The sequence below is a fragment of the Etheostoma cragini genome, chromosome 11, assembly GCF_013103735.1.
Source record: "Etheostoma cragini isolate CJK2018 chromosome 11, CSU_Ecrag_1.0, whole genome shotgun sequence".
NCBI classification, from domain to species: domain Eukaryota; kingdom Metazoa; phylum Chordata; class Actinopteri; order Perciformes; family Percidae; genus Etheostoma; species Etheostoma cragini.
In genome coordinates this window covers 5587970-5600921 of record NC_048417.1, presented here as the reverse complement: position 1 = coordinate 5600921, position 12952 = coordinate 5587970, and the positions used below count along the sequence as shown (strand labels likewise).

Below are 12952 nucleotides of genomic sequence, written 5' to 3'. Positions count from 1 at the left end.
ATTATTTGCACATTTCTATCTATTCTAGACTTCCTTTGACTTCTTTTTGGCCCATTATTTCTTTCTCATTTTAATGCTCTTAACAACATGGAAATGTGGATTGGCTTGCTTTGTGCAAATGTGGCATATAGCCTACTGTAGTGTTGAATCTCACATGTAACATTCACACAAATAATCACTCACACAATTAAAATTGTCCATCAAAAGTCATCGGACGCCACAATATTCTGAACATCTGCCTTTACGTCTGGCTTGGAAAGATGGTAAAATTTGTTGATTTCATCCTTCACTGCATTCTAGCCGAGGAGAAGATATGCAGTATAAAGTTTATCCTGAACCTGACCTTAAAAACAGGAAATGAACTACATACCCAGAGTATTCTGCCCGTATGTAAACACACTGGGTGTTTTCTTCCTGCTGTAAGGCCTGAATCAGTGGTGAAAAAAAAAACGTTGACGTCTGCAGTCTCCAGGGAGAGATATTTCTACCTTTGACCGAAGTTTTCTATCAAATATTGAAGGTGGATGTCCAAAGATAGCCTTGATGACATTAAAGCAGAGTGGTGGCTCTGCTGAAGCTTAAACTGACACTCAGCACTTTGGAGAGGCATGAGCTCTCCTTGGTGGCAGGACCATGTTTTTGTTCTGCACAGTGTCGTGAGCAAGGTTATAATTTCCACAGGGGGTTGAGGGCAACACGTCCCCCTCACTTTTTACTTTCATATCAGATTTATACATTTATCTTAAGCATTTTAATTTCTTAAAGAAAAGGTAGGAACATCACATATCCGTGGACATTTTAGAACCCTTTGGAAATAATTCTTGGACTCCCCATTGGGTCACATGACAAAGTTAAGTCCAGAGCCGAGGGCCAGTTAGATCACTGTGTCTTTAACTAGACTCATCAGAGATTGGGTCAAAAACATCAACTTTAATAATTTACGGACAAGTTCACTTAGAGTTCTCTTGTGTTTGTTTGTGTGTGTGTGTGTTTTTGTGTGTGTGTGTGTGTTTTTTTGTGTGTGTGTGTGTGTGTGTGTGTGTGTGTGTGTGTGTGTGTGTGTGTGTGTGTGTACCTGTGGGCGATGAACAGAAAGGAACTGAACCTTCTTCAGCTGTTTGTGCATGTGCGTGTTTTTGTTGGTTTGTGATAACAGAAGTGAATCATGAGTTGGTTTGTGTGTTTCTGGTAGTGATTACTGAGGAATGGCATTGCATTTTACTTTTATAAGACAGCTGAACATATTTAACATCTGACCAACACGTTACAACTCCTTCCTACTCTCTCTTTCTTTGAAATTCTGAACAAAACCGAAACAAATAACCAAACGACAAAAAACTCAAAACAAAAAACACACACAGAGCCTACAATTACAACGTCATAAATAACAGGGAATAATGATAATTCAGAATATGAACACACTTAGCAACCAATGAATCTGCCTTATTGTATATTTGGTGTGGGCCAGTCAAGATCCATACATTGTGCAGTGATGAGTTATGAATGAGCAATTAAGAATAAATCTACACAATCTATTAGAACTCTATTAGGTGAAGTAAGATATGTATAAGAAGAAAAATCTGCATAATCCATTATTAGCAATATAAGTCTTTTCTGACCTGAAGTGGGAATCAATGTCTGGAATATAATTCAATTTATGTACATTGTGATTAATATTGTAGTTAAAAGAAATCTCGGATTCAAAGTATAGACCCAGGTATTTGATGTGGTCAACTCTCTGCAATGTAGTGCCATCCAGACACGAAACACGCCATGGACGTGGACAGGTAATCACACAGGCGGGAAAATATACAACAGGAAGTAAAACAAGACAACACAAGGGAGAACAGAGAACTTTCAAAATAAAAAAGGAATCAGAAAACACGTCTCATACTCAGGTACGTAAAAGGCAATGGTTTTATTAGCAAGTTAAACTCCCAGGCAACGGCGTCCAAAAACGGCAGGCAAAGGGAAATCCAGAAAAAACAGGCAATGGTCAAAATCCAGGGAAAACAACAGAAATACAGAACACAAGGACAAACGCTCAAAGGCTGAACACAAGGAAGCAAACCATCTCGCCCCAGGGTAAGGAGAAGACTGAACTTGGACATTTGGAATTAACTGATGCCTATCCGAGTTTTTGTATTGTCTAATAGTAATTGGTTTGGGAGGTAATTTAGGCAATTTGATTTTCCATACACAGTACACAATTGCGTGATCGCTAAGACCAGACATATTACTCAGACATAATTCCTGATTTTATGAATCTATTTGGATGAGAGACTAGTATCCAGTCAAGCAGGGATTGACACGTTGATGTAAAATCACAGAAGCTTACATTTTTGTTAAAATCACCTAATAGTATTTTTTGTGTGTGAATTTAATAGAACTAATGGTAGAGATCCTGGAATTTATAGATTCAGCAGGTGCAGACGGAGGTCAACATATAGTTCCAATAGTTGTTCGTATGCAGTTAGTTTTACAAAAATACAACAGAACTGAAACGTGTGAGTGCGTTTGTGTGTTTCTGTTAGTGATTACTGAGGAATGGCATTGTATTTTACTTATATAAGACAGCTGAACATAATAACATATGCAGCCAAGATGACATCTTTCACTGCCGTTGGCATGTAGCTACATCCTGCCTGGCTGGACCAGATGACCAAGCGGCCGGAGATGCGTGACAAGAGTAGAAACAACTAGTGAACCGGAGCTTTCAGAATAGTTGGAAATAAGAATGTTTTCGCTCACAGGAATTTCTCTAAAGTATGTTTACCTCATTATTTAAAGTTTTGGCCATGTTTAGTATTCAAATCTGACATAGGATTGTAGATACGCTTGCGTTTAACATGTGGCGAACTGGCAATCTAGTGGTTGAGGGGCGTCCACTCTACCTCCGAGCCACAAGGTACCGAACCTTGTGGCACCCGGGTCTTTCCCACACTGGCCAGGGACCAGTGTCTTGCCCGAGGACACTTCGACATCGTACACTCAGAATTCACACCAATAGTGCATGTACCTTGGCAGGTGTGTTTTTCAGGCAACTAAGAACTTCCCCCTTGCAGGACCAATAAAGTATGTATTAATCTTAGAGTGCTCATATAATGCTTTTTGGCTTTTTCCCTTTCCCGTTAGTGTTATATCTTTTTTGTGCCGTTATAAGTGTACAAAGTGAAGGAGCCAAAATTCCACCCCAAAGACAACGGGTGTGCAAAAAAATTGATCAACGTTCATGAATCGATTAAAGCTCTACCAATTCAAAATTGAGTCATAGAATTTCAAAAATTGATTCAGATAGTATAATTTTTTTTGTAATTGCGTGTATTCTATCACATTGGAAAAGTGTGAATCTTTTTTTTAATTTAAGAAGGTTTTGGAATCAAAATAAAATTTGAATCAAATCTTGAGCCTAAAAATCAACGTTGAATCAAATGGTGACATTTTCTTAAAGGTGCAGCCCTAAAAGTCACTTACCTTCTCCACTCAAACTGCTCCAAACAGCTCTGTTTTACTGTACTACGAAGCAAGATCTGGCGTTAAAGAGGGAACTTTAGGTACAGGTTTTTTTTTTGTATCACAACAATGGATCACTTGTTACCGGGTTAAATCGCCGTGGTAACTTATGCTGAACACCTAACCTGGTTGCGAGCAGGTTATGTTGGAGATTAATAATCAACCTGTGTAAAAGCACCGCCTGCTAACCAATCAACAATCGATTGACAACGGCGTCACGGTTCCTAGGAGCTCGGTGCACAGAGAGAAAAGTGTGGTCACACAAGTTAAAACATTTAAAGATTGGGAAGCCTGTTAACATTCCCTTATGGGTATCTGCATGAAAGATATAGATTTATAGCCCACAATATAATGTGTAAATTAAAGAGGAATAATGTTTGATGTCTGATGTTCCAGGTTGTCCACCATTGTCGGAGCAAACAAGATCCTGGTGGTTCACAACGGGCAGATAGCAGAGAGAGGAAGGTACGGTTGTGTTTTGGAGATGTCATCAGGACATTTTTAACGGCCACTGATGCATGCTTGTATGTGTGTGTGTGTGTGTGTGTGTGTGTGTGTGTGCCTGTGTTACACACCTGAGTGATTGTGTGTGTCCGAAGTGCTTGCAAATTTGTTATCTGCCAATCAAAACCTTAGACAGGTTTTTGTTGGTAGAGATGAGTTACACTACACTTACAAGGCTGTGGTGCAGGGACTTTGGTTTGCCCTGCAGGCATGTGTGGGGAACAACAACCAAAAAGCATTCATCTTTTGATCGACACTGTGATGTAAACACAAGACAGGCCCATTTAACCTCTGGTGTCAGAATACATTCAATTTCCTACCACAAAGTGTGAGAGTGTATCATGAAACAGGGACAGGAAGAGGCCTCATCCTGTCCTCAGGCTGTCCCTGTGCTTAACATTCTTTACAAGGACTACATCCATGCTAAGATGGCTAATTCTGAAAATGCTGTTTTGCAAACTATTGTTTTTAGATGGTTTTGTAAGGATCTTCGTCAACACAACATCTTTTGGCTATTGTCTTCGAGCAAACATCTGGTAATGAGTGGGAAAGACACAGCCCAGCTGGGTCTCAGGTGGTTTATTTGGTTTAGTCTTCTCTCACTCTGCTTTATTCAAGCCAAACTCTTGTTTAAGTTAATTTAAATAGTTGTTTCTTTGGGTGGTTCTGCCTTTTGTCGAAAAAGAGTAAATGCGCTAAATTCTATTGAAAAGCGCCTTTTTTTGGTGAGATAATTTTTTTTTTAACTTTTATATATTTAAGGAACAAACATTGACAAACAATTGCAAACAATACACTCAGACGGAGAAGGCGTCCCAGGGCCAAATCAAAACAGACACACACAAGCTTTCTACGACTCTGTGGTGGCCACTGCCATCCTTTATGCTGTGGTCTGCTGGAGGGGGGGCAGCTCGGACCGGGACAGGAGCAGACTCAATAGACTGATCAGGAGAGCGAGCTCTGTCCTGGACTGTCCTCTGGACCCCATAGAGACAGTAGGGGAGATAAGGATGTTAGCCAAGCTGACATCCATCATGGACAACACCTCTCACCCCCTACATGACACTGTGGGGTCCCTGAGCAGCTCCTTCAGCACCAGACTGATACACCCACGGTGTAAAAAGGAGAGGTACCGCAGGTCAATCATCCCGGCCGCTGTCAGACTCTACAACACCTGCACTACCTGATAATGTTGTAGTAAAGACCTACTTCCATTTTTGAGACATTTCATAAACATCTGGCAGTGCGGAGTTAGACAGAACTGAGGTCTACATGGGGCTAGCGACTCAAGGCTACATTAGCTGCATTACACAGCTAAATCTTACAATTTGTATTTGGAAGTCGGAAACAAGCCCCCTGACCCCGGATTTCCAAGCTTGGAATTTGGACAACCATCGAGTACCCCAAGCTAAAAATCTGAAATGGCTGCCTGTACATCTACAGTTGTGAAAGCTGTAGTAAAATACAGTTATAAGCAATTCTGTCTTATTTGTGTCTCACTAAATCAGTCGTACAGACAGTGCTGTCCATCTTCTATCTGTGGACATGTTGTTACATTGTTTTTATGCACTATAAAAAACAATAATGTGTTGTCATAAACTGGCGTTGCTAACAATGGCTAATCGGGCTTTCTTTATTTTTCTTTCCTCAGATTGACCTCTTGACCTCCTTCCACTCTCTCTTGCCACGCCTTCCCTTTTTCCCCCTCATTGTTTCTCATTCTATCTCCGCATATCTGCATGTCTGTTTCCTCTGCATCAACCTTTTCCCTTTTCTTACCCTTGCTTCTTCGATCTTGCCCAGTTTGTCTTCATCCTTATTTCTCTCTCTCTCTCTCTCGCTCCCCGCCTGGAAGTCCAGACGGTGACACACTTCTGGTTTTACTAATTCATAGTAAAGTTGGTTAAAGTCTGCAGGAGGATTTTATACAGCTCAACTTTATTTTTAAAGCTGCGCTGGTGTCACAAAACATTATGAGTGACCCACCTTCTCCCCTCACTGCTCTCCTCTGACTTTGTTTCTGTTCTTTTGTTTTAAAAAGAGAATGGCACTCCCTTGGTTTGGTTTGTTCTTTCCAGTATGTAAAAAACTTTATTGGCAATGAACTGTTTGCAGCTGGCACTTACTATAAATGTTTAATAATACATGTTTAGTTTAATATTGTCTATTAAAACCAAAAAACTGCATGTAGCCCTGACAGCACAACTCCTACACATTATATTCTGTGTGACATTTTTGATGTCCAAGTGGGTTATTTGCTCTCACATGCTCTTTTATTTATTTTTAATATAATCTGAAAGACAAATATCAAACACATAACATTTAAGGCTGCAGCTTTATCAGCACTTGGGCAGAGGTTTGTGCTCTCGGAGTGACTCCTCTTACTTTCCTCTAAATTGCCTTTTTTATCCAGATTTTAAATGTGTGCATTGTGGAAATACCAGAAACTTGAGGGTGACAGTGGTTTCTGAATATTGCAATGTTTTTAGACAGGCAGGGAAGAGCTACTGAGCCTTGTTTGATGATGTAGATTTGGCTAATTGTGTTTCTTATCTCATCTCATCTCATTTTTCCTTGTGTTCAGACATGACGAGCTGATGGGCCAGGGAGGTCTGTACGCTGCCATGTGGATGAAACAGCAGAAAAGTCACGACACACAAACAGAAACACGGGCAAACAATCAGACTCAAGACACTTGACTTTGAAATAAGTGTGGAATTTCTTTTTTATTCAGTACTCGCCACATCATTTTGGTCATATCTGATTGTGTTGTAATCTTGTGTCAATCTGCACCTACAGTATGACTGAAGTCTGCAGAAGGTTATGACATTCACACTGTTATCTGTTGTTGTGGTTTATACCAGTAGCGGCTATATTCAACAGATTCTCACTCTCCCATCGCGTAAAACACAGACAATTGGTCATGGGCCTTTGGTGTTTGTTATTCATTCCAATAGTCAGGACTCGTGGCGTCACTTTTGAAGCTCAGTACGTACTGACTGACATGCCAACCCAGTCTCACGGCAGGTCGTGAAATGGTCTTGTAATTCAATCTATTTGATTTGTGTACACAAACACGTTTATCTCAATGGTTCAAACCACCCAAAGCCTCCCCCACCTATGGGCCTGGTTCCTGTTGGCTGCGCTGGTTGACATGTGTAGAACTGGCACACAAACAGTCCAAACAGTTTGCAAGTGAGTTGAATCTCCAGCCTGAAACACACGAGTGAGAAAGGTATGAGCTAGTTTCACGCAGCATTACATTCGTCCCATTAACATTCTCTTTGCTGATGCCAAACTGTTGCATATGAATGCAGTTACAGTTGGAGAAGAACAACTCTAACTGACGCTGCAGAAAAACTACAACCTCCCAGCCATAGTAGCAATGCCGTAAAGAACAATGGGAAGAGTTTACAAAATGTCAAGTTGAATGCTTTCCTGCAGCAGAAGAAGCTGGGAGTGGTCACATGTTCTGCTTGTGGAGATTCCACCCGAGTCAATAAAAGCAGAGGCGATTATGTTACTGAGATTGTTTTGGTGAAAACATCCTGGCAGGGTTAAAAGTGCCGGTGTCAAAGGTTACTGTTTAGAGTAAAACTATATCAGCCGCCTGAGGGCCAGCAAGAGGAAGACAGATGGAGAGGGTGTTGTTGGTTGAATTGTGTTTTAGCAATAAAAGCCTCTGAAACAACAACTGTGTCAAAGCCTTTCTCTGGGTAGAAGATCCTTGGGTAGAATCTATTTCCGTTGATCCTGTTTGTTTGTTTGCTGCTTTCATGGCTGTACTAACGTTACAGCTGTAGCGAGCTGGGTTTATGTTTTGATGGGTATATCTGGCAACCCGGCTGGGCCATCGAACTAGACAGTTGATAACAGCACACAGGCACAAACAGAAAGTCCGTCAAGCAATAGAAATTTCTAAAGAATACTGGCATTAGCATTGTAGTCAGATATTGAGTTATATTGAGTCCTCAATATCACATGTTGCAATGGAGTCATTTTGGGATTAATTACAATACATATTTGAGGTATTGGACCTTTCAGGGTTTTGCATAAAACCTGATCCCCATGTTTTTCATATAAAAAGATCAGAACAAACTCAGCTTTAATTCCCCAAACTGTTTAAGAGCAGTGGATAAAGGCCCTAAAGCAGAAATATTTCACAAATCTATTGTGAAAACATACCCACACGCAATTGTTTTGTTGCTTGAAATGAGTTTAGAAAAAGTAGGGTTATATATTGATAAAATTGTAAATAATGGCATTACATGGTTTGTAATGACGCTTTCTAGGAGTAGGTGTTGTCAAACATCGCTCGGACTTGTCAGTAAGTCTTTTGTCTTCAAAGGGTTAATAACTTATGGTTATGGTGTTGTGAACAGCTCACTAAGTTAGCTAGTATTAGCACGATCCAACAAAACTTCACATATGTAACACATGAGCAACCTAGACAACATTTTCAAACTACTACGCCTCCAATAAAATATGCACGTTGTTGATTTTCCCTCAGTCGGTTACAGCTGAAATTTGAAAAGCAGATAAACAAAAATACAACTGTGAATCCCACTCAATGGACATTTTCTTTTGAAATATGTAGTCATAAAACTGTTAAAACAAAGATATTCCTTAAGAGTAATGACAAAACAAGCAATTTTAAGTCATTTTCATGTAAAGAAAACTTTTTGTTGCTATTCCTTTAGTTCACAGAATGCAGTGAACTAATCACTCTTCCAATGAAGGTTAAAGTGAGGAGTTGGCCAGTGGAAACAATTGAAATAGTTATAAACGTCAATAAACAATTTATTGTAAATAATTTCAAATCAGAAGTAGATTTGAAGTAAGAAGTATAGAAGTAAGAAGACAAAAACAGTTGGACCTACAGTTACTCCTGTCTATACTAACTATGCTACTCGCATAATACATTTGGCACAATATCATTAATCATTCATTCTTATGCATAGGGATAATACAATCTACAGCTTATTTTTTTATTAATTTAGGGAAAATGCAAAGCTACCAATTCACAGTCAAGCCCAAGGGATGGGAGAAAAACATGCGTGTATTGTCATTTCTTCAAACCAATCACAATCATCTTGGGTGACACTAGTGCCGAACACAATGACAGTGCTTCTCCAAAATAGCCTCTGGAAGAAACTTGTTTTGGTGGAACACTTCTTTGTTCAAAAGTTGTTTTAGTCGTGCAACAGAAAACTCAGATTGCAGATAGTCTAGCTAGCTGTCTGGATTCACCCTGCAGAGATCTGAGGAGCAGTTAACCATTGTCCTCATGAATCCACTGGAGTTTAAAATGCTGTCACAAAGATAGCATAAGGTGACGGACATCCAAAAATTGGGGGACATCCGGGGGAATTTCCGGCGGTAAAATTAGGCCTATCAGTTTTTTTTAAAAGGGTTTACTTATTAATAGACTGGATGGCTTTTAATCGGTTGCAACAGGCTCTGTTGGAAAGTTTTTGTTGTTAGAGCCAATTGGGTTTACAATGTTATGTAAAATGGCATGCATTATATCACTGCACGTAACCACTGAATGGTCAAAGGCTAAACAGGAAAGGCTTAGTTTAGGCCTGCGATGCTCCAATTCAACTGGTATGATCACCTCACCAGTGACAGATTCAGGCTGTTTTAGAGGCAGGGGCGAAAAATAAATCAAAAGGGCACCAGCATGCAAAGGTTTTTACAATAGGGCACTGCATCATGTTTGGTCAATTTTAAGGCCACCCCTAAAGGACACATCATCTTGTTTTTCTTTGCAAGAGCACGCTAGAGGGCACTTTATTTATCATGTTTTAGGGAATCCAAAAGTGGGCGCTTTTTTTTTTTTGGACATGGGGGCACAAGGGTAGGCCTAACCTGACGTTGTCATATTCAGATTCTAGTCAGAATATGAGTCTGATTCTGCTCCATTGGGCTGTCATTATGGGACCTGTGTCAACCAAACCAGGAAGAGAATGCCTCTGCACTCAATTGGATGGACCTACAACCAACCAGAGCAACGGAGTATGTAATGTGTGTTTAACTTTGCCGATATCGATATCTTCTATAACAGACACAATGGTGGAATCTACACATCTCAATTCTCCAGCAGCAGCCGTCTTTATTGTAAACAATTTCAACCCGAGCACTCTTTGGTGACGTAGTTGTTCATCATCTGTTCACCACCTTTAAAGTTGGAAGCCAGAAACATAAATACCAGGTATTTTACTGGTTTCTAAAAGTACTTTATTGACTAGATGTTGTGATTTGCTGCATGCAACTAGAAACATTACATGTACAGATTATTAACACAAGCAGGAATGTGCACATTTCAGCTTGATTGGACACAGTTCTGGTCCAAAATGTCCCTTGCCTTTGGAAAGTTGTTCTCCCAATCAACCTCTATTTCTTGAATAAACTAATCTTTAATGCAACACAGATCAGTACAACATACATCATGTCAGTACAGAACACGACAGGTGGGGGGGATGGAGAAAGGACAGGAAGTAATGTACAGACAAATATCACTAAGGACCACCAAAGGTAAAGGACAACATGTACATTGTTAGTGTAGGGATTGGCTAATATTAGAACGTATGCATGTTTCATGTGATTGAGCACACAAACACACATACACTTGCAGGTTGTGCCCTTATTAAAATGCCATAGCCAGTCTCTGTAGCAGTGAGGGCAGCCTCAGTGCTTCATATCTTAATCATGAACATCGCCAACCAGTTTCTTTCTCCTGCTTCCCGACTCAGTGTCTCTCTCTTTCCCTCTTCCTCAAGTTAAGACACATTAAAAGGTCCATCTCTAAATCTTCAGAATAAAATTTTGGACTTTTGTTTTTATAACCTGGATTTTATTCTTGTAGGTTTGGTTTGTATGTTTCCTGACGGTCATCTTAATAGAACTCGACTAGAATAAAATTGTGGATTTGTTTAAAACTTGTCTGGTCGGGCGCCCGCATAGCCCAGTTGGTGGAGCGGGCGCCCGTGTATAAAGGTCTACTCCTCGACGCAGCGGGTCCAGTTTGACTCCGACCTGCGGCCCTTTGCTTCATGTCATTCCCCCTCTCTCTCCCCTTTCGTTTCTATCAAATTACAAATGTAACTTGTACCATTTTTCTTCTTGTAAAAATTTGAAATAGGTCAATTTAACCCGATTACCAAATACCAATTTTAAAAAGGGTTAAAAATAATTTCTGGTTGACTAATCACTCAAGTTATTGAAGTCCAGGGTTTAGGCATCATCACTTTTTTTTAATAGTCTTAGTTGAAGACTTCAGTTGTGTAACTATTAAAATGGCATTAAACAGACTGATTTGTAAGAGAAGTCCAAACCACAATGCTGAAGGAACATATTGTGTGCTGACAAATTTCGAGAGTGACATTTTTAGCCAAAGAAAACCACCACACACCACACTGCATCCATCACAACGCTCCCAAAGTGGAAAAACAAAACCAAGAATGAAATTTAAAATCCAAGACGTGGCAAAACTAGGATATAGGCACAAAGCTACGACAATGGTACAGAATAGGCCTAATACAAAGTCAAACATTGAGCCACAAAATACAAGGGTACAGAACACAACACTGAATTAAATCAAATCCAAAGTTAGCTGCCTCGTTGTATGTTGCTAGCAGGGTCGCCGGGGGAGTGACAGGTGTAGGTGCTGCTTCTACTTCTTTCGGTTACAGTTGCTGGGTTTTCTGTCTCAGGTGTATTAGGCTTTTTAGCCTGTAATTAATTTATGAAGAAATCCAGAATGTACTTTTGTGCCATGTTATTGACAAGCTAACTTCTGTACTGTTGACCCGCTGGGAAAGTTAGCACAACTATCTTCAATAATGAACGAGCGTCGGAGGTGCGCATTGCGAATCACTCGTTGGAAGAATTGGCAGATTAATTCTGATCAAATTGTGTTTATTGTATTTCTTACAATCCAATTACATTGTATTGTAATGAAAGGGAGTAAGGGTTAATATCAATAATCAATGCAGTAAAATAAATGTTTTTAATTTTTAATTATGGTTGTAGTTTGTCTACCTTTTGCTAAGGGGGTGCTGCAGCACCCTTTGCACCCCTGCAGTCCCTGAGGCCATGTGACTTTTTGAATTTCTTTTAGAAATAATTCTGCTTGGAAAATATAATGGACTGACTGCACATCTGATGGACTGATTTAAGAAGAGCAAGCAGCATTTAGTTTGGATCAAGAGGCAGAGGTTCACTATATGATTAGAGTACGGTAGATTGACAATAAATAACTCCACTCAGGAGCCTTTAACTGTGAGATGCAGGTTAAAGATAGCAAGTGGACCTTTTTTGTCATGAGATTGTCATGTTTTCAATTAGGTTTTTCTTGTGCACAAATTCTAAAATCACAAAACTTACTATACCTCATGTTTTAGGATTGTATCATTTCTGATATCTATTGGAGAAAGTATTCAGTCAGTATTCATGCTTTTTAAACACTGTCGGGAAACAAGGAAAAGAGAAACTCACTGCCAAAAAGGCAGAGGAAAATAGGAACAAACATAAGAAATTTAAGAAAAACGGCAGGGAGAGAAAGCGGTACATGGAGAAGCCGGAGGGGAATGAGATGGAGGCAAGAAGGAAAGAGTGTAGAGAGAAGGATGGAAGAGGATTTCAAGAGAGGAAAGGTTGGGAGGAAAGTAGTCTCGCCTTGCCAGACCATCCACACACTGCGGAGAGGAGGAAGGTCTGGCTACTCCACACAGCATCCCGGGATGAGAGGAAAACATGTTCTGGTTACTGTTGTGAAGTTAAAAATAGAGAAAGATGATTTGCTCTGAAATGTTTAAGTGCCCAGGAGATGTGGCAAACACTCAAACCCGCACGTACGCATGCACACACACACACACACACACACACACACACACACACACACACACACACACACACACACACACACACACAC

General features: G+C 40.1%; 1 protein-coding gene across 1 annotated transcript in view; it reads left to right on the top strand.

Annotated features, from left to right (window-relative positions):
• Nucleotides 1-7034, top strand: part of abcb6b (ATP-binding cassette, sub-family B (MDR/TAP), member 6b) — a 35846-nt gene extending 28812 nt beyond the window's left edge. The window contains exons 18-19 of the mRNA XM_034886016.1: nt 3910-3978; nt 6602-7034. Coding sequence (XP_034741907.1) covers nt 3910-3978; nt 6602-6716 — 184 coding nt within the window. The 3' untranslated portion in view covers nt 6717-7034. The remainder of the gene's footprint in view (nt 1-3909; nt 3979-6601) is intronic.
• Nucleotides 7035-12952: the final 5918 nt, after the last annotated feature.